This window comes from Lissotriton helveticus, chromosome 3_2 (assembly GCF_964261635.1).
Source record: "Lissotriton helveticus chromosome 3_2, aLisHel1.1, whole genome shotgun sequence".
Lineage (NCBI taxonomy): Eukaryota > Metazoa > Chordata > Amphibia > Caudata > Salamandridae > Lissotriton > Lissotriton helveticus.
Genome location: NC_136062.1, coordinates 156,193,422 through 156,214,997, shown reverse-complemented (window position 1 = coordinate 156,214,997; position 21,576 = coordinate 156,193,422). Strand labels below are relative to the sequence as shown.

The 21,576-nt window shown below is 45.0% G+C and overlaps 1 protein-coding gene across 2 annotated transcripts in view; it reads left to right on the top strand.

The window, feature by feature from the left end:
- Nucleotides 1-21,576, top strand: part of PSTPIP1 (proline-serine-threonine phosphatase interacting protein 1) — a 643,783-nt gene that overhangs the window by 442,910 nt on the left and 179,297 nt on the right. For both annotated transcript variants that reach the window (XM_078684947.1, XM_078684948.1), the window contains exon 10: nucleotides 7,865-7,963. In XM_078684947.1, coding sequence (XP_078541073.1) covers nucleotides 7,865-7,963 — 99 coding nt within the window. The remainder of the gene's footprint in view (nucleotides 1-7,864; nucleotides 7,964-21,576) is intronic.

Below are 21,576 nucleotides of genomic sequence, written 5' to 3'. Positions count from 1 at the left end.
ACACTAAAGTATGGGCACGCCCTAAACCAACACAAAGAGACCTTCTTAGCAAATAATATAATATGTGTATTAGGGAGGGTGAGATATAAGCAGCCGCGGGCCGTGGAGGGAGTTACGGTGAGGCAGGGAGGCGGGGAGGGGGAGAAGCAGGGTGGAGCCCTCTCTACCTTGCCCCTCCCCCTCCCCGCCTCCCTGCCCCACCGTAACTCCCTCCACGGCCCGCGGCTGCTTATAAGTGTTGCTAACTCTTATTCATTTACAGCATGTTAACATACTGTCACCATTCGCTTTTTATGTACTAGTAACTATGCTGGTAATTTTGCTACTGATAATATGTGTACTTGTATTCTCCACCCTGCTTCTCCCCCTCCCCGCCTCCCTGCCTCACCGTAACTCCCTCCACGGCCCGCGGCTGCTTATAAGTGTTGCTAACTCTTATTCATTTACAGCATGTTAACATACTATCACCATTCACTTTTTATGTACTAGTAACTATGCTGGTAATTTTGCTACTGATAATATGTGTACTTTTATTATCTAAGGTACAACGCCTGAGAAGACGGCATTAGTAAATAAACATTTCAAATACACATGTGTTCTTCTTAACTCCATGTTCTGGTTTCTAAGAAATATATAACGACCGACTGTTCATGAGTTCCACGTATCCTGAGGTACTATAAGTTCATATTCTGGATTGTCTAAACATTGAGAGTTTGTTATATCCAATGTGACACTGTACCTAGCTTGCTAAATAGTTTTTGATTACTAACGTGAGTTTTGGGACACCCTAATTCGCCGAGGTTCCAATCCTCTGTCCACAGTTCTGTGTGAGAACAGAAACCCTGCGACAGGGGCACCCCCGACCCTTGCTGGACCTTCATCACACTTGCGATACAACTCCAGCAATGCGCCACCTTTACGGCACAGATACATCACGCATCTGTGCTGTTTTTGCCCCATGATGCGCCGCATTGTAAATGCAGCACACCATAGGTGACGGAACAGCGGCACAGAATGACTAACACATCCCTGGTGATGCGCCAGTCATCATAAATCTATCCCTATGCTTCTTATCTTGTTAGAGATGAACCGCCATATGTATCATCAAAGTTATTTGCATTTCCTAAATAGCGAACTTTAAGGAATAAATAGCGATTCTTTACCATTCCTAGTTTGCGATGAGCTATTTGCTAATTAGCCGAATGTAGCCCAATGAAGCCCAATGTAGCCCAATGTAGCCCAAAGATGGCCGCCAGACACACAAAAAAACAAATGTAGCCCAAATATCAGCCAGATGTAGCCCAACTATAGCCCAGTGACAGAATGACCAATCAGCTTCGCAAACCTCCGTTACGCGAAGCGGAGCGCTGTTACAGATATATATCTTTTTTTGAACGTTAATTTCTCAAAATCCACTGGAGCACATATATTGAGACCTAGCAAAGGCACATCGGGCTACCAGTCCCTAATATTTTGCCAAGTTTCGTGCAAATCCATTCAGCCGTTCAATGATTATTTTTATTATTTTTTTTTGCCCCGCGGGGCCCTTTTAAAACCTCCACATCAAACCTAGGGGGTCAGCGAGGATCTACTATGCCCCCTTATAGTTATTTCCCCCTTTGTTTTGACCTCCTCTTGTCTCTCGATCCTACCGAGAGACAAGATGGCGGCCGCTACGGACTGTTTGGAATGTTGACAGACGCCGGAGAACCAATCAGCTTCGCTTCACAAAGCTCCGTTGCGCGAAAAGTCCGCGAACCAGAGCGCTAACCGGTCCGCTGTTACAGATATATATCTTTTTTTAAACGTTAATTTCTCAAAATCCACTGGAGCACATATATTGAGACCTACAAAAGGCACATCGGGCTACCAGTCCCTACAATTTTGCCAAGTTTCGTGCAAATCCATTCAGCCGTTCGGGCTAAAAGTGAGGCCAACCGCCCTATGGAAAACTCAATGTTAAAAACACGTTTTGGGACCCCCCTTTTTTCTCGGCCCCCACTGGACGAACCCCCCCCAAATTTTCAAGGGCTGCTCAGAAACAAAATGTGCCATTTTCCTGAAAATTTCAGCCAATTCCGTCCACAAACGCCAAAGTTATTAGACATAGAATTTTCAAAAAACCCATAGAGAAAAAATCCTAACTATATATACCTACTGGCGACCGCCAGTAGGTAATATAATTGAAAAAAAACATAGGTTTCAGGGACGTTATAGTTAGAGATTAGCCTTTTAAAAAACCTTATAAATTCACTGAAAAAACCACAGGTTTCACTGACGTTATAGTTAGTTGGACATTTCTCTCGTACAAAACCAGAGAAATTCGGCCGTTATAGTTAGTTAAGCTAACTATAACTTGTGCCCCCGCAATGCACTGCTGATGATGTCACATATTGTATCACTGATATCACTGACATATACATACATATATACCACCAGGTACTTATAGTTAGGATGGCTTTTCTTTAGCACCGATTAATGAATCTCCATAAAACTTTCCAAAGGTGCTACTTTTTGTCTAGTTTGTGCATGGGAATTTTCAGTGTGGTGGGTAAAGTAGGGGGGTGAGAAAAGAGGGGTCTTCCAAAATGCAAAATCCCCATGCATTTTCCATAGACTTCATTAGACAAGGCTAAAGCAAAAGCTGCTGAACGGAATTACACCAAATTTGGCAGAAAGCTAGACCTTGGCTCGCAGATTGTGCTTGCGTAGCTTTGTAAAAAAAATGTAACACAATGCAGTGGCTTGTGTTGCATTGCATTGCATTTCATTCTGTGCGGCATTCCATGAGTGGAATGTTGGTGTTCCCATGCATCCACCCATGGATTTCAGGCAATCCCAGATGTACTAACATTTGTAGACCTGGGATTGCGTGAAATCACTACACCAGGATGGCGTAACGAGGAGAAAACATTTTTTTTCTCCTCGCTATTTGCTCCTTCTATATATGGTGCAATCCTCAACACACATAGAAAGAGGAAAATGCCTTTAGAGATTGCTTTTGTTCAGGAAGGTATCCAGTCCAGCACAAAAACAATTCTCCTCGTAACGCAGTCACCCTTGCACCATGGTGCAAGGGTGCCTGCGTTGGCACTAAGCTGTATGAAGTGCACCAGTGCTATCAGAGAGCAGAAGTGTGCCATATCTTAGTAGATATAGTGCATTTCCGCTCTCTTCTTCCCACACAATGCAGAGTGGCAAGTTGCCTTACTACACCCGTTGCATGAAAGGTTAGTAAGTCTGGCCCTCATTGTAAATCTGGACGGTTGGGTCCCAGAGGGGCTCGAGAGGCTGGGAGTGCAAGTTTAAAAATGGAGCATTCCGATTCACCTAGGGGGCTTTATCTCCCTTAGGCCTTCTTGCTCCCACTGGAGGCAGACTCTCACGGGGAACAAGCACTCTTATAGGCTGCCAGCAACATGAGAAAAATTTAGCCGTCAGCTATTACAGGACTTAGTGCCCTGACCTGGAATAAAAAAAGAAAAATAGTATAAAGGGGCAGGGTAGGGATACCCTGACCCCCTAGGCCTCATTGGGGACCCAGGGGGACCCTGTCTAAGGTCCCCAAAAATCAAATCAGTATGACCCCCCTCCTGACCCTCTAAATTGCCCTGGGAGGTCACCCCCGGCCGGAAATTTTACACAATGTGAGGGAGCCATGCCGACTAACTCCCTGAACCTCTAAAGGTCCCAGGGAGCCTACCCCTGGAACTGATATTACTTAGATTAGGGAGGGGGCAATAAAGGCCTGGGAGCCTACCCCAGGCCAATTACTATAAGGGAGGAGGTAGGATGCCTTGTCACCCCCTCACCCTGAGCCATTAACGAACCCCATGTCCCCATCCTGTGGATCCCCCTCACATACTATATCCAGGGGTACCCACTACAGGGACATAGTAATTTCCCTGCTAATGCCAGCATGGGCAGGGAAACCTGTGTTTGCTCCCGCTTGGTGGAAACATTTTTTAATCCCTCGCCTAGCGGAAGCAAACACCAAGTCCGTTCCCAGTGGGCGGGATCTTTAAAAATGCTACCACCTGCTGGGAGTGGACTTCTGATCTGTTTCGGAAAGCAGATCAAAATATTGCTCCAGCCCACATATAGCAGCATTAATAGCTGCTCCCTGCCGCCGGGAGCAATGCCGGCCTTGGCTCCTCACACGACCCCCAATGAGAGTATGGTGGGCACCCTGGATGGGCACCAGGGCACCCAACTATAAGTGATAAAGGCCCCAAGGGATAGGGTTCTTGGAACAATAATGGCTAAAACAGATTAGCCGCATGGCCCCAATCCCATTTATTTTTAGCAATGGCCTGGGGAATGGGGTCTATAAGGCCTAACAAGACTTGGGGGGGGGCGCTGGATCCCCCTCCCCTTTAATTTTAGTAATGGCCCTGGGGAATCGGTTGCCTAGGACCTAACCAGGGTCAGAGGTGCCGTTTGGCCCCGATACCCTTTAATTTTAGCAAAGGCCCTGGGGAATGGGGTCCCCATTGCCTAGCCAACCTTGGGGAAGGGGGAACGAGACCCACCACCCGTTAATTTTAGTAGTCGCCCTGGGGGATGGGGTCCCCAGGGCCAAGCAAGGCTCGGGGTTTGCCCGTGCCCCCACCCTTTAATTTTAGTAATGTACCTGGGGAATGGAGGTCCCCAGGGCCTAACCAGTCTTGGGGTAGGGCCGCACAGTCCCCCTACCCTTTAATTTTAGTAGTCATCCTGGGGATTGGGGTCCCCAGGGCCTAACCAAGCTCAGTGGGTGTGCAGTCCCACTACCCTTTGATTTTAGTAGTAGCCACGGGGGATGGGGTCCTCAGTGCCTAAAAAGGCTTGGGTGCCACGAGGTCCCCTACCGTTTAGTTTTAGTAATGGCCCTGGGGGATGGGGTCTGGAGGATTTAACAAGGCTCGCGGAGTAGGGCCTTCCCCTTTCATAAAAAAACACCCTGGGGATGGGGTTCTAAGACCAATAAAGCTCATGACGGGGCCATGTGGCCTCCCTCCCCTATAATTAAAAAAACAGCCGTGGAAGATCGGGTCCCCAGGGCCTGATAAGGCTCAGAGAGGGGGTCCATGCAGCGCCCTTTCCTTTCATAAAAAATGTTCATGGGGGATGGAGACCCCAGGGCCTAATAAGGCTCAGGGAGGAAGGCCAGTTGGCTCCCACCCCATAAAAAACATAAGCCCTGGGGTCCCCAGGTCCTAATGGGCTTAATTAGGCTTGGAGAGGGTGCTCCGTGGCCCGCCTCCCATTTAGAAAACATAAGGCCCGACAGCCAACTCCACCACAGAACACACCCGAAGGCCATGCGCGTTGGGGGGTTGGCTGTACGAATGATAATCAAATATTACTTTATGTTAAAAAAAACTACAAATTCACTAAAAAAAAGGTTAAAGTAACGTTATAGTTAAATGAATTTGTCAGTGACAACATTAATATTTTTAACACAAAAAACACATTCACCAATTATAGTTAGCAGAGCTAACTATAACCTTCGCCCCCGCCATGCACTGCTCATGACATGTTCTACGACATCACTTATGACATCACAGAACACACATACTGGTAGGTCCGGGGATATTCTCAAACTAAATTCACTTTCTCCCTTAGTGTATCGGGAGGACCTCTGCCTTACCTAAGGGCTAATTCTATTCGGATTGTCGGGTGGAATCAGCCCCATTGCATCGATTCAGGTGCAGTATTGTTGTTCTAGTGGGTTCCCTTAACCATTAACAGTGCTCACAGAGTTATTCAGGTTAGTATTGATTTGATTTAGGTCCTGGAGAAATGCTGATTGTCCCTCCTGGCAACATAGTTGTGAAACATGTCAACCCCACTTTATTTCTCCCATTCTAGCGACCTTAGGATGGCTCCATTGTTTTTACTTGTTTAAGGGAACACTATCCGATACATTTACAATTAATTCCCATAGACTCTTTTACTCTTGATGTTCACTATTTCACAGCCCTATTTTTTGCGATATCCCCTCACTTGCATTCATCTGAACTGCGTTACAGATCAAAAGATCTCCAACTAAGAGCCCTCAGGCCTGTCAAGCATTGCAATGCCGGGCTGACAAGGAGTGGCCTATGATGAAGCATGACACCCTACCCTGTGTGTGTGGGCACTAAGAGCTGATCATTCTGATCCCCTTGAATCCCTTTGACCGGGTCTATGATTCCACTAAGCGTAGGGCTTACCTTTTTCCCGAGAGAGGAACCACTCCAGTCAGTGTGTTGCAGTACATAGGAGGAGCACAGGTGTAGGACCTCATTAAAAATACAGCTCTTCTTCCCCCTATTTGTTTACATCCAAGGACCACCACTTTGTAGGTGCAAAAAGGCTGTTGAGAAATGGCATTAGTGAAAGGGGCTGCACTGCGCTCAGAAGAGTGGTGTGGCATGCGAAAAATAGCCAGGAGCAGATCACTGGATCACTTATAAGTACTTTACTATAACAGGCTTGGGGGAGTGATAAGGAGTGCTGCCTCTTAGGTTTATGTAGCAACGCTCAAACCACAACTGATTGCATTATACCTTAATGGCGACTGCAAAGCAGACTACCTTGCAGAAGGGAAAGAGTTAAACATTTGTGGGAGATACATGCAAATGAAGAGAGGTTGCATATGACTGTTGCAGAGCTGGCTATTATTATTGTAATTTGGAGCGTTATGGGCGAATCGGAAATAGGAATATGTGCTTTTACAGGTTTGTGTAATTGCTGAAAATGTGCACATGGAGACATCGAATGCTATACATGTACAGGACCTATTTGTTACCTGTAAAAACGTACTAAAATATATTTAAAATAAATCTTGGCAGAGATACGAAGTTTTGCAGGTGGTTTTCACGCAGGTGAGAGCTCAAAGACACAACTGGAATCTTGGATGCCCCACAGTCCCAAGGGTTGGCATCAGAATGTTATCACTAAGATCTGTCTCATTCCATTGCGTCTCAGCATAATGGAGGACGATGTTTTATGTCCTCTTAACCTGCTGGTGCAAAAGGGCCACCTGAACGCAGACAAAATAAATGAAGCTCACTCGAGACAAAATTGCACTGTTAAATGCGGGATTTGACGGCCCCTTAGAGAAGGTCGGATCGTTTGCATTGACATTTTTCAGTGGTTGGCTGTGGACGAACAGCATTAATCAAAGGTGGTATTTAGAAGGTAGCAGCAAATCAGAGAAGTATTAGAGAGGAGGGCTTCTTTAATTTGGATTGGTGAGATTTCAGTAGACTATAATGAGGATAGCTTTGTGGGTTTTGCGATTTCACTATGTTCCTTGTGAGTAGCCTGGGCAGTGCTTAATTTGAGCTGGTGGTTTCCAGTGTTCCGCACCAGCACTTACTTGTCAATGCTGCACTTATGATGGTCTGCCACATGGAGGCGCCGCTTATCAAATTTAGAGATGAGCAGAACATCGGTTGTTTATGAATACAATTTATATGTAAATGTACTAATACCTGCCTCCCCATCCATTTCTTTAGCTTTGGGGACCTACAATAATCTGTACTGTCTCACTTCCAGGCAAGAGAGATGGTTAGTAGTTGTTTTGGCAGTGATGACAGGGGTGATGGCTGGTGCAAGCTGCAGTGGCCTCCTGGTCAAGGCCCTGGCACTTATTATTTTACAAATTAAGCACTGGGTATAACACAACATTGCGGGCTTCAAGTTATGGCAGGGTGAGTTTGCAGTAAATGTCACAGTTGGTAAAATTGTAGGCTTTCAATTTTGAGTAGTAGAAATCTTTGCTTTGAGGCAACCAGTGTAACATCTCGGGTCTCACCAGTTAGTGTGACCCCAGGTTCTATGATGATACCACAAGCGCTACTAATTTAATATTCATAGCCTCCTTTCTATGCAGGCCTTTCAGACACAGGAGTACGACCGCATCACTGTCCTGAGGAGCGCCTTGTGGGTCCATTGCAATCACTACTCCATGCAGTGCGTCAAGGATGATGAGGTAGGTTACCTTCATACTCATTGAAAAAGATACATTATCGTAATGAATTGCCTTTCAGATCTGCATCCTCAGTTTTAAGACATGTTCACATCGTTCTCAAGCTGTCCTTTGCCACTTGATTCTCTGTTCCCTATTCAGATGTGAGAATCCAGAGCAGTTGATTTTTCAAAGATCACTCCTAGTAGCAGTCTTCCATGCCCCTAGGAGCATGTCACTCTTCTTGGTCAGTAATCCCTCTTGACCATCACTCCTTTCTTTAAAAGTCCTACATCTGAGAATTTGCCTAAGATCAGCCTGTGACATCCTCAACAGACAACCTCTTGAAAGACTCTGCTGTTGGTACCCCTGCTAGGACTGGCTGGCATTGCCAGGGGACAAAGCAGCTTGATGTCCAACATTCATTTGCTGCACTTGACAAATAGAGCGCCTACAGAGGAACTGCCTCAAGTACCGTTTACTCAATAATAGCAGTGCAAGCCAAACTCAAAGGCAGAACTCCAGTCAGAAAGGCAAACATTCACACTGTCACCTGCCATCAGGTAAATGATAACCTACATATCACTTTGGTACAATGTTATAGAAATAAATAATATTCAATAAACACAATGAAAAAAGGCACACTGGACAAAAATAAATGTAATCGATTTAATTCAGGTCACTGTCGATAAGCGTTTGGCATTAAATCTGTGGAGCACACTTTTATGAGGGCATGGAAAATAAGCTGCGTTTATGGGTTTTTTCAGTGGGGCATGTGCCCCAAAGAAGGAAAAGCCAATAGAAACCTTAGTTGGTCTCACCCAAGAGGTTAGGCCCTGGTTGGGAAAGTTACCTTTGCTCTCACTTCAGATCTGGGGCTTTCTCTATTACAGCAGTGGCTGTTACAAAATGGTGCCCAAGGATGCCTCCAGCAGACTCTTTAAACTCGTCTGGAGCCTTTTAGCAGAGGGTTTTATTAGCTCCACTGGTGTCTGGTGATATTTAAAAGTGGTGGGGAGCAATCCTTGCTGTGAATTCCAGCTAGCAAGCCCAACTTCTTGTAAGTGGGTCCGTGGCTTTCTGGCGAGAAAATATTTAAAAGAAATGGGATCAAAGAGCGCCTTTAAACTACAGTCTTCACATAAATGTACTAAAAACCCTTCAGTTATGGAAGGCCAGCCATTAAATATTCAAATACTTTCGTGGTTTGGCAAACCAAAGAAGCCTCATGCTCCTAGAGTTGACACATATTATTTAAAAACGTTGTTTTAATGCCCTCATATGTCAATAATTAACTCTAATGTGCCTGGATCAGCGTTTTATCAAGAGCTTCCTCTTTATGCGATGGGTGCATATATTGCCAAGATTACTTGCCTGAATTTCGCTTGAGATGTCATCCATATAAAATGGGGAGACACTTATGTGAGCAAATGTCCCTAGTATGTCAAGAGCAGCAATAGGTCAGGGTGTACCCACTCCCATATGCCATAGTTGAGCTCTCTTGTTCCTAGAATTACTGTAGTTATTACTGCCGGGTCACTTATTCTCAGTCACTCCCCTTCACTCACATACGTGCTCACAAATGAACACACGCATATATACACAGGTTCTCTCTCATACACAATCTAACATACTTACCCGCGAGCTCCCAAAATGTTTACTGAGCTTCTCATCTCCTCAAACATCCAATACCACATGTACGCTGACGATACTCATCTCTACATTAAGGTCCACTCTCTTGAAGACATCAAGTCCCTTAACTCAACGCTCCATAAAACACAGATCTGGCTGGCAAATAACCATCTAAAACTTAACACACAAAAAACAGAATCCCTCCTCATTGCTCCCCAAAAAAAACAGACACGATCCGAGAATGGATGCAGCACCTAACTGCACTTGATGGCCAACCTCGCATTATTGACTCTGCGAAATCCCTAGGAATAACTCTGGACAATAATCTAAACATGCAGAAACACATAAGCGCAGCAACTAAAGGAGCCCATTTCCAGATGAAGACCCTGAGAAGACTAAAGCTATTCATACCCACGAATTACTTCATACAGGCAGTCCAAGCCCTAGTAGTCCCAAGAGTGGATTATGGGAGTGTCGCTCTCTGCGGCCTTCCCAGATCAACAACCGCTCCGCTAAGAGCCTCAATCAATACTGCTGCCAGAGTCATCACTGGCTCTAGAAGGAACTGCCACATTTCCCCCAACTTTCGTGCCCTCAACTGGGTACCTTTTGAGGCCAGAATACATTTGAAAATCGCCTGTATGACTCACAAGGCACTGCACTAAAAAACACCAAGATACCTTGCGGAGAAACTATTACTATAGGGTGGTAGCAGAACAACTAGGAGTTCTGATAATCTTCTACTTAAACCACAACGCTTCTGTAAGAAAAAAACGTACAACCGTACCTTCTCAGGAATGGCCCCAAGGATTTGGGACGCCTTACCCACAGAAACAAGACAGACTCCATCCACTGCTTTCTTCAAAAAAGAAGTGAAAGCGATCCTTTTAGCTAGAGTCACCTGAACTTTGTTATAAATACCTACTGTTAAGTGCTAGTCGATAACTTTTACCAGGAATGTATTTTCTTAAGTCATCTTATGCCTATGTATTTGTCAAATCACCTTTATTTGCCTTGTAAAGCGCTCTGTTACCCGCAAGGATCTTGTTCGCGCTATACAAAACTGTCAAAATAAATAAATAAATAAAATACCTCAGCTGCCGGCGCAGGTCCTGTTTTGCCTCCTGGTGCTTATTGACCCTGGAGGCAAGCACACAGCTCCCTACCATCTCAAGAAGCCCTGAGGTAGCAAACAGCAGAACCTCTGCTATGAATTTTCCAATATTCATCATCTTGCTTTTTCACCCCACGCTTTCCTCTGTGTTGAGGTGGGGATGACACATAGACTGCTGTATATCCAGGGGCACTCTTGGGCTTAAGCCTAAAGAGGCAGGGTCTACATTTGCCACTGATGCTACAGCGTGGTACAAATGGGGAGGCACTGAGGTGTGCTTGGTCTCTGCCACCAGGACGTGTCTTTGCCAGCCCTGGACAATGTCTAATGGCTGGTTCAGGCACTTTAATGTACCTGCACCAGCCATCACATAGATGTCTGCCTGCCTCAGACTGTTGCTTGACCCTCATTTTTAACAAAAAGGATTACCGTTTTTTTATTATAATAATAATGCATAATAGACTGTCTTTCACTAGTAGTGTAATGAAAACGCTAAAAAAAAACAAGTAGGCTGAGCCTCAATGCCCATAACAGCAAACCACTGCCCCACCGCCTCAAAACAGATATCTAGAGATATGGGTGTCAACAAACCTGGGCAAGTTTCAAAGGGATCATTTAGATCCACTGCTCTAAGACTTTAGTTCTGACGTATCACACAGTGGAAAAGGCTCCCACTCTCACTGATGGTTTGCAAAGCCTTAATTAAAATGACATCTTTGCCACGGTTACTATACATGCTCGTTCCAAAACATGTCTTATGTAATCACTGGTGTGAATTTCATGAACCTGGACAACTTGGTATGGTCGATGCTATGGAAAGACAATTCACTTAGACAATTCACGTAGAATACCATTGACAACTTTGTTAGAGTATACCTTTCAAGAGAAGAATGGCTTTACCTAAGATTAGGACGCTACGAGGCCACTCAGCTTTGCCCCACAGAATAAGCCCGCTCGCAGACTGAAGATACGTACATGTCATTTACTGAAGTAACTTGGGATATTGCACTCCTGCGCCACAGAATTAGCATTGAAATTAAGGATGAAGGTTAACAAGTATATGTCAGTGGAAAGGGAAATTAACACTTTTAGAGTAGATTCCCAATAGCATCAGCCTCTCTCTATTTGGAGATATATGAGATACCTCTGGCATTAAGTCATTCTCACAACGGCAAACAGAATATTCACTAGTGAGCACATGGGCATTTAGGTACTTACAACTCAATACTCACTTTGCACACACATTTATTTGTAAGGGCACAGTAGAACTAGAACAAGCATCACTGTGAGGCAAACTGTTGGAGACTAGCCTTACAAGAAAGGGAGTGGGACAACAAAATTCCATTGGGAGTGTGATGTGGGTGACAGTGGTGTAACAAAACCTTAGGGGGCCCCCCTGCAAGGTATGCTTATGGGGCCCCCCAATAAAGTTAATCCTAAGACCCATCAGGGACCTGTGATGACCCGTGCAACATGCCTGAATTTATCGGTATTAGTTGAAATGATATTTTTTTACATTATTTTTTATTGAGAAGCACCTGTATATTCATAATAATGTCAATTACACACACTTATAACTATATATAGCTATGTATAGACATATAACATATCACTGACACAATATCTGCTAAACAATAATATAGTTGACAAAAATATTGTGTCAAAAATATTCTTTCCCATAATATTGTGCTCCTATACTCATAATAGTAACTACAAAAATATTTAAAAAAAATATTGCTGACACTAACATCATCAAAAAAAGACAAATATTTTTTTTTTCATATAGAGTTTAAACTAGTAAATGTTAAATATTTTAATAGATAAATGTAACATGGGGATAGGAGTTGGCCTAACGGCTAGGGCGGTCGACCTCGAATCTGGGGAACCGGGTCCGAGTCTCGGCAAACACGTGTGACATGATGTGATTCTGGGCAAAACACTTAATCTCCCGGTGCCTAACAAAATTGAATGTGTCCTCATGCAATGCAACTGGTGCTCGTGTAAAGTGCTCTGATAGCCGATACCTTCGGGTCAAGTTCGCTCTGTATAAAACTCTGCAAAATGTAAATTAAATATATTCCACTAATATTTAATACCATATATAAATATATACCTAGGAGTTGGCCTAACGGCTAGGGCGCTCGACCTCAGACCTAGGGAACTGGGTTTGAGTCTCGGTAATGATGCCAAACATCCTGTGATTCTGGGCAAATCACTTAATCTCCCCATGCCTAACAAAAAGGAATATGTGTTCTCATGTAACGTAACTGCTGCTATGTAAAGTGCTCTGTGACCCGATTCGGATTTGGGTCAAGTTCGCGCTATATAAAACCCTGCAAAAAAAAAAATACACAAACACATATATATGTGTTTGTATGTGTGTGTGTGTGTATATATATATATATGCACGCTCCAGTTTCCACCTTAGACGGCGCACTCTTCAAGGGGTGCGGAAAGCGGTAGTGGATACCGCTACTTATTTTCGCTCCAACTCCTTTATATCAAAAAAGAGAATTCCGCACTCCCGGGGGTATTTCAGCACGGCTTTATTACAATTTGACCAGCAACAACAGACGCATCCGCGTTTCGGCGAAATGCCTTTTATATATATATACATCCGCTTGTAACCAGCAACGCACGGCAGCGGACTCTCACGGCGGTGATCGAGTCTGCACCGAGGAAACGGCTGGTGATCAGAAGCGCTTGCAGAAAACATCGAGCCGAAGCAGGAGTAAGACCGCGCACACGAGCGAAGGCACTAAGGTTTTGTGCTCGAGAGCGCAACATAGTGCAGCAACATGGACGCCGTGGATGTGGTCAAGAACCGAGAGGAGGCTGCAGTGAGTATGTTTGACAACACCCCCCTAACGAATATTCAGCATGTGGGGCAAGCGTCATTAGTGGAAACAGGGGGCAGCCAGATTAAGACTTTATTTAAACAACTGGAAAAAGCCATGCGGACAGAACAATCCAAGTGGTGGGAGCAGAAGTCTCTGAGTCGCTACTTAGAAGTGGGTCGTGTTCCGCGGGGCCTGAGACTGATGCTGGCCCCCAGCTACGAGAACCCGGACCCCAACATGCTGCAGGATTGGGCACAGTGCAATTTGGATAATTCCAGTCGCCTCATGCGAATCCTAATACAGTATGCTGAGAGCGATGGTGCCAAACTTCAAACCAAGATTAAAAAACTCAATGAGCAAATACGAGCACTGAATTAAGGAACCCAGGAGAAAAAACTCAGGGAGGAAATGCTGGTAAGAATGAACAAAGAAGAGGAAGTGATCAAAAAAAGAAAAACTTTTAAGTTTCAAAGGGATAAGTTGGATTACCAGAATGGGCGGATCTACACTTTTTCTAGGAAATAGGATCCTCCTAAGGGCAATCTACCACCCCAACAGCAGATAACAGCTAACGTGGATCAAGCTTCGGTGTCTTCTACTGATATCAGTTCAGTACCCAGCAGTGATTCAGAAGCAGAGCAATCGGCGGGAACAGGGCAGTTGGGGTTTACAAAACGGTTGTTGGCTCAGGAAGTGGAATGCCTGAGACACGACCGCAAGCAATCATTGAGATCCCACGCCTCAAACTCCGGAACAACCAAAGGCGCAACATCAAGCGCAAACAACGGAGGAAGTGCAGGACAGCAAGACAATTCTGCCAATCCAGTAACAAAAAGAAAGACCTACAAAAGATGGAACCGCTGATGAGGTCCATAGTAAGTGATAATAAGACAATTGTGAACCTCACTGATATACTGTTATGCCCTGGGGAATTAAGAACGCTTTCATTAGGGTTGTCATTTTGTCCACCAAGTACTTTTAATTATGCGCGGACCAGATTGGATTTGTTTAAATTTACAAGGAAACTTAAACTGAGAAAACTATTCCTGGTCAATAAACATAAAACACGCAAATCCTCAACTGTTGCCAACATAGAAGGAGTGGAATCAGGGGCAATGTCAGTAGGGGAGTATGAATTGCAATGTGATCTACAGGATCTCCTAAGGGAAGGGGACATAGAGGGGACCCTGGAGGAAGATATTTCTATTCCAACTAATGCTCCAGGGAATACCTTATTCACACCGAAATCGACATTTAACCCCATAATGGCACATGACAATATCGATGTTTTCAGTGACTTAGTGGTGACAGAACTTAAGAAGCTGTACAGTAAATCTATCAGCATAGACAAGAAACATTTGAAGTACAACAACACATTTGGCAGCCTGATGAAAAAACTTCAGGATAAAAACAATGTAGTCATCAGGCAATCTGACAAAGGGGGCAATGTTGTCCTCTGGCCAATGCATATGTACATGGAGGAAGCACTGAAGCAGCTCAACGATAGACAGTGCTACATTAGGAGTGATTGGCAGACCATGCGTTTGGCTTGGGATAAGTTCAATACTAAACTGTACTCCTGGAGAGGACAAGGGCTGTTGAGTGGGGATGAATTGAAATTTTTAAAGACAAACCACCCGGTGATCCCGGTGTTCTATCTAATTCCGAAAGTCCACAAAGATCGGTTATAGCCACCGGGCCGGCTGATTATATCGGCCAGGGGAGGGACTTTTGAGAATGCATCCCGCTATATTGACCACTTCCTCCAGGAGTTTGTAAGAACTTTGCCATCTTATATAAGAGACACTTTTAAGAAGTTGTGAGTGTGATCTCCACGTAGGATTGAATTTATTTGCCAGGATTAATATCCGTTTTTTCAGCTCGTGATATGAAGGACAAGAATCTTTCTGTTTGTAGAAAAATTACTTTATTTTAATTCATACGATGAGGACAGCCGACACGTGTTTCGCCCCCTCTTGGCGATTTGCGCCGGGGCTTTCTCAAGGCTAGATGAGTTAATTCACGTCGAAAATTCCTGTTACAGAAGTATGTGCGTTATCCGTGGTATAAAATTACAATTCTTCAGTGATAAAACATTTCTTTTTAGGCTAATGCCTACAGTCCTAAGGTCCTCCCAGCATGGCGATTCCTCGTTCGTGTCCTTCCGCGGAAAGCCCAAGAAGTCCAGAGCTTCGAGTGTGTCTCCATCCGCTAACTAACCACACTTATTGAAGTGTTGTCTAAAGCCTTGAAATCTTTGGACCTTTGCTATCTCATCCACATTATATAAGAGACACCACTGACTTTTTGGATAACATCAAAACAACTGTGTGGGACATTGACTACTTACTGATCACACTTGATGTGACTGCTCTGTATACGAGCATAAACCATAAAGATGGTTTAAGAGCGGTTGCGCATTTTTTAAACAAAAGACCAGCTTGCATGTTTGAGCACAACAAAATGATAATGGGAATGTTGGAGTTTTGTCTTAATAACAATTACTTTCTGTTCCAAAATCAGGTGTTCCAGCAACTGAGAGGTGTTGCGATGGGGGCCTGCTTCTCCCCTAGCCACGCGTGCTTGCACATGGGGCTGTGGGAGGAGCAGGTCCTAGGGATCAAACATGCAGAGGTGATGGCTAACAATGTTGTGTCACTGCTCAGATTCATAGATGACCTCTTCGTAATTTGGAGGGGTACTATCATAGAAGCTGAGCAGTTTATTTCAGATCTCAACACGAATGATTTGAATTTAAGCTTCACCGGTATGATCAGTGCAAACAAAGTCAATTTCCTAGATGTGGAAGTCCAGGTGTCCGGTGGGGAGCTGCAAACCAGGCTATATCGCAAGGAGACCGCGGGCAACACGGTTCTTCATGCGACTAGCCATCACCCGAGCCACCTGATCCGCAGCATCCCCTATGGGGAGATGCTGAGGATCAGAAGAATATGTAGTACAGATGAACTATTCCTGGCATCACAATTGGAAAGCATGAAAAGGTTCAAGGATAGGGGGTATTCAGAGGCCTTGATTGAGAAAGCCATGATAAGATCCAATAGAGTTAACATCTTGCCTAACCTGGAGGGGAAACCCGATGCAACTTTGAGAGCCAAAGATAATATGGGCGGGCAACCTAGACTTATCACAGCATATAGTCGCCAACATAAGCAATTGCAGAAGATCATACGTAAAAACTGGCCAATTGTCATGGGGGATCCTGTGATTGGCAGAACATTGACTGACTATCCGGCAATAACATACAGGCGTGCCAGGTCAATGGGTGACATGCTGGTCAAAAGCAGCCCTGAGGTGGCCAACAAGAACAACTGGCTCCAGAAGAGCAAGGGCTTCATAAAATGTGCCACCTGCAAAGCATGCACCTTGGGGAAAAACAAGACAACTTTTGCTTCCCCATTCAGTGAGGCTCCCATTCTGATTAGTAAGAAACTAACGTGCAAATCAGATTTCGTCGTGTATGTGCTGGAGTGTGTGTGTGGGCTAAGGTACGTGGGGAGTACCAAGTTACAGGTCCACAAACGCATACTCCAGCACATGCGGGCGGTCATCAACAAGGATGAAGCCTACCCAGTGGCCAGGCACATCAATGCATGCCATACAGGCGTTTTGAACTGTCTCAGCTATTTTGCAATTGATATGGTATTGCCACTGCGTAAAGGGGGAGACAGAGAGGCACGTCTAAGACTGCTTGAGACTAGCTATATCCTTAATCTTAATACAAAGACGCCCAATGGCCTTAACGCGACTGAAGATTTGTATACATGCTTACAAATCTAATTGAGGGAATAATCTAAAAGCATGTGCCCTAGGCACCAGAAGGATATATGAGAGTTCAAGTGGGGGGTGTGGTGCCAACAGAAAACTGCAGTTGATATTCATTTAAGATTTATATGTTACATTTTTTCACAAGGGATATAATTTTTATCACTTTTATTGATTTGTGCGTGGATAAGTATTTGATCACGTGGGCAGTATAGACGCAGTTATCCACAAACACAGTGAGCCCACTTGGGCTTTTACTCCCAGATTTTTTGATGATACTCCTCATTGGATGACCGTGGTAAAAGGAAAGTTGCGTGTTTTGCACAAATTCAGCACACTTTGCACATCACTTGATGAATTCCTATTAATGATTGCATAGTGTTTCGCTGCATCTATTTAGATGATTGCATATGTACAGAATGAAATGTTAGCCGTATTTTTACATTTGGTGTAAATTTGATGAAATTGGCTTTATTTAATATTTATTGTGTATATATGTATATTAACTTTTTATTTATTGCAATACATTCAACTGTAACAATTACATGGTATACAAAGGAGTAGTTATCATAATGTACAATGGTGATTCGATACTGTGTATATAGCTGGATTAGGCAGAAGTCTGTTTTTCTTGTCTATAGGCCTACGGTCACGTGATCGTATTACGCATTTTAAATTCACTGGTTACTTTTGGCCAAGTCATGTGATCAAGGGCTCCAGGGCCCGAAACGCGTCATGGCGATCAGAGGTTGCACGAAATAAAGAAATAAGCAAATTCATCTGCTTTGGTCCGTTTCGTATGTCACGTCCAGTGGATGGTGTGTGATCGAAGTTCCTTGTGATATATATATATATATATATATATATATATATTACCTACTGGCAATAGCCAGTAGGTATATATAGTTAGGATTGTTTTCCATAGGGAAATCGCAACATTCTATTGGGAATAACTTTGGCGCCGGTTGAGGAATCTTCCTGAACTTTTCCTTAACTTTGCCTCGCAGCGCTCCGCTCCTTCCCTGAAGGTTTGGGGGAGATTCGTCAAGCGGGGGCCGAGATAAAAGGGGGGTCCCAAAACATGTTTTCCCCATGTTAATTTCCATAGGGCGGTTGGACTCACTTTTAGCCCGAACGGCTGAATGGTTTTCCACCAAACTTGGCAAAATTGTAGGGACTGGTAGCCCGATGTGCCTTTGCTATGTCTCAAGATATGTGCTCCAGTGGTTTTTACGAAATTTAACTTTGAAAAAATATATATTGGGCTACATTGGGCTATATATATGTTAGAGCCCAAATGTAGCCCAATGTAGCCCAATGTAGCCCAAAGATGGCCACCAGAGACAAAAAAAAACAAATGTAGCCCAAATATCAGCCAGATGTAGCCCAACTATAGCCCAATGACAGAATGTCCCAGAGTGTTCTAAAGAACAACTAGAGCGCTAACAGTCTTACTTATGACAAAAGTATGGCACACCTGAAGTCATCTTAAGTTTAAGTTTAAAATATTTATCAAGCGCAACATACACCTGGGCGGTTTCTTGGCGCTAAGATAGCAGGCAGCCAGCTGGGCAAAATCAGTCGCTAAGACATAGACTGAAAAGGCGAGCGGAGCTTAAGAAAGAAGAGCCTGAGTGAATAAAAAAGTCTTCAAAGCTTTGCGGAAGCTGGAATACTGGGTGAGGGACCTAAGGTGGAAGGGGAGAGAATTCCAGAACATGGGGGCAAGAGTGGAGAATTTCGAGCCGCCCTGTTTTTTTTTCCGGTAGCGAGGGACTGCTAAAAGAAGTTGTGCCGAGGAGCGGAGGTCTCTGCCAGGGACATAAGCTTTGATGGCTGAAGATATGAAGAGAGGGGCCAGGCCCATCCTGGCCTGAAACGCCATGCAGCCTAATTTGAACAAGGCGCGTTCCCGCACGGGGAGCCAGTGGAGGGTCTTCAAGAGGGGAGAGGTATGATGAAATTTGGGGAGACCGAAGGCAAGGCGGGCCGCCTGGTTCTGCACCAGTTGCAGTTTACGCAGGCTGTACTGAGGGATGCCATTGAACAGGATGTTCCCGTAGTCCAGGCGGGACAGGACCAGTGCGGACATAATTAGTTTAAGTGCAGAGAAAGAAAAGAAGCGAGAGATAGAGCGGATAGTGCGGAGAGTAAGAAAGCAGGAAGAAACCACCGAACCAATCTGGGAGTGCATAGTGAGTTTGTCATTTAGCTTGATGCCAAGAGTCTTAACAGAGGGAACTGGGGTAGGAGGAGAGCCAAAGGAGGGGGGCCAAAATAGAGAATTCCAGGGACTGGAGCAACCACCCGTCACCACAAGTTCCGTCTTATCGGGATTGAGCTTCAGGTGGTTGAAGTTCATCCAGTCCCTGATGAAAGATAGAATAGATTGGAAGTTAGAGATGGAGTCAGGGGAAGAGGACAGGTTAAAGATGAGCTGGAGGTCATCGGCATAGTTATATACCATGACCTCCAGCTGCTGTAGGGCAAAGATAAGAGGCGAGATATAAAGATTGAACAGTAAGGGAGAGAGAGAAGAACCCTGGGGAACACCGCACTGGACCTGGCAGGGGGTAGCTGAAAACTCCCCAAGATGAACCGCCTGGGTCCGGTCCCTCAGAAAGGACGAGAGCCAAATAAGGGCTGAGCCTCCTATGCCCGCCGCCCTGACACGGGAAAGCAAGATGGAATGATCCACCGTGTCAAAAGCGGCGGACAGATCAAGGAGGACCAGCGCCTGAGATTTGCCTACGTCCATACCCTCTCTGAGGGTGTCTAGTACTGACACCACCACTGACTCTGTCGAGTGCTTGGGCCGAAACCCAGCCTGACACGGAGCCAGCCTCCCATTCTCCTCGACAAAGGAGCTGAGCGCAGATGTAACATGTCGCTCAAGCACCTTCGCCAGAAAGGGTAGAAGGGAAATGGGGCGATAATTGGCCATCACGGAGGGGTCGGCTCCTGGCTTTTTTAAGATGGGGACGATGGAAGCGGATTTTAGTGATGGAGTGACAACCCCTTGAGCCAGTGAGTCATTAAGGAAGCCAAGAGGAGGCAAAGTACAGACAGAGTAAACCTGCCGTAAGATGTGTGCCGGGCATATGTCAAAAGGGGAACCGGATTTAATTTTGGGAAGGAGAGACAGGAAAAGTTCTTCAGAGAGAGGAGGAAAGGAATTGAAAAAGGCTGGGGCGGGGGGAGGCAGGGGGTCAACAAAAAGAGGGGAGGGAGGGAGGATGTTGGATTTAATTGTCAAGATTTTTTCTACGAAGTAGGAATTCAGCGAATCGCAGAGTTTCTGAGAGGGAGGGGGTTTAAGTGAGGTCCTGTCGGAAAAAGCCAGGTCGTGAGTGATGGCAAAGATCTCCTTCGGTTGATTCTCGGCCGCCAACATTTTGGCCGAGAAATAGGCTTTCTTGGCCTCAGTGATGTTTTTTTTATAAGTCCCTAGGAGATGGACATAACGGGTCTTGGAGGTGGGGGAATAGTCCAATCTCCATTTGCGTTCTGCCCTTCGAACCGTAAGCTTCAGTTCTTTCAGATCATTATTAAACCACCGATTGGCGTCTTTAGGGCGCCTAATCGAGGTACGCCGGAGAGGAGCCAAGCAGTCGCTTCCCTTCGTAAGCCATGAATCGATGGCTTTGGCTTGGGCTGCGGAGTCCAGTCCCGATAAAGAGGGAGAGGAGGCCAGAAGTGAAGTCGAGAGGTCGGACAGATTGACCTTACCCCAAATGCGAGCCCATGAGTTTTTGGTGTGGATAAAGGTCTTGGTCAGACAAAGACTAAGGGAAAACGAAATTAAAAAGTGATCGGACCAAGTGCAAGGGGTAACAGACAGTGCAGACAGGGAACAATTAAGAGACCAAACTTGGTCTAGAGTGTGGCCATGAATGTGGGTGGGGGTGTGGACAAGGGAGGTGAAATTGAGAGAGAGAAGGGTTTCCGAAAATTCCTTTGATGAGGCACATTCCTTAGGGTCCGTCGGCCAATAATTGAAGTCCCCGAGGACTAGAACCGAGGCATAGTTGACGGCCAGGGTGCCGAGTAGATCTTGAAAGGCCGGAAGGAAGGATGGGGTTGATTGAGGAGGGCGATAGACGAGCACAATGGCTAGGTGGGGGGGCTTGATTGGAATAAAGTGTTAACACTTAAAACATTTAATTTGCAAAGGAACAAAATGAGGGGGTTCATTTTGCCATAGAAATTATGATTAGTGCTGAAGAAAGAAAAATTAGGGCACATTTTGAGTGACTTCTCAAATCCTC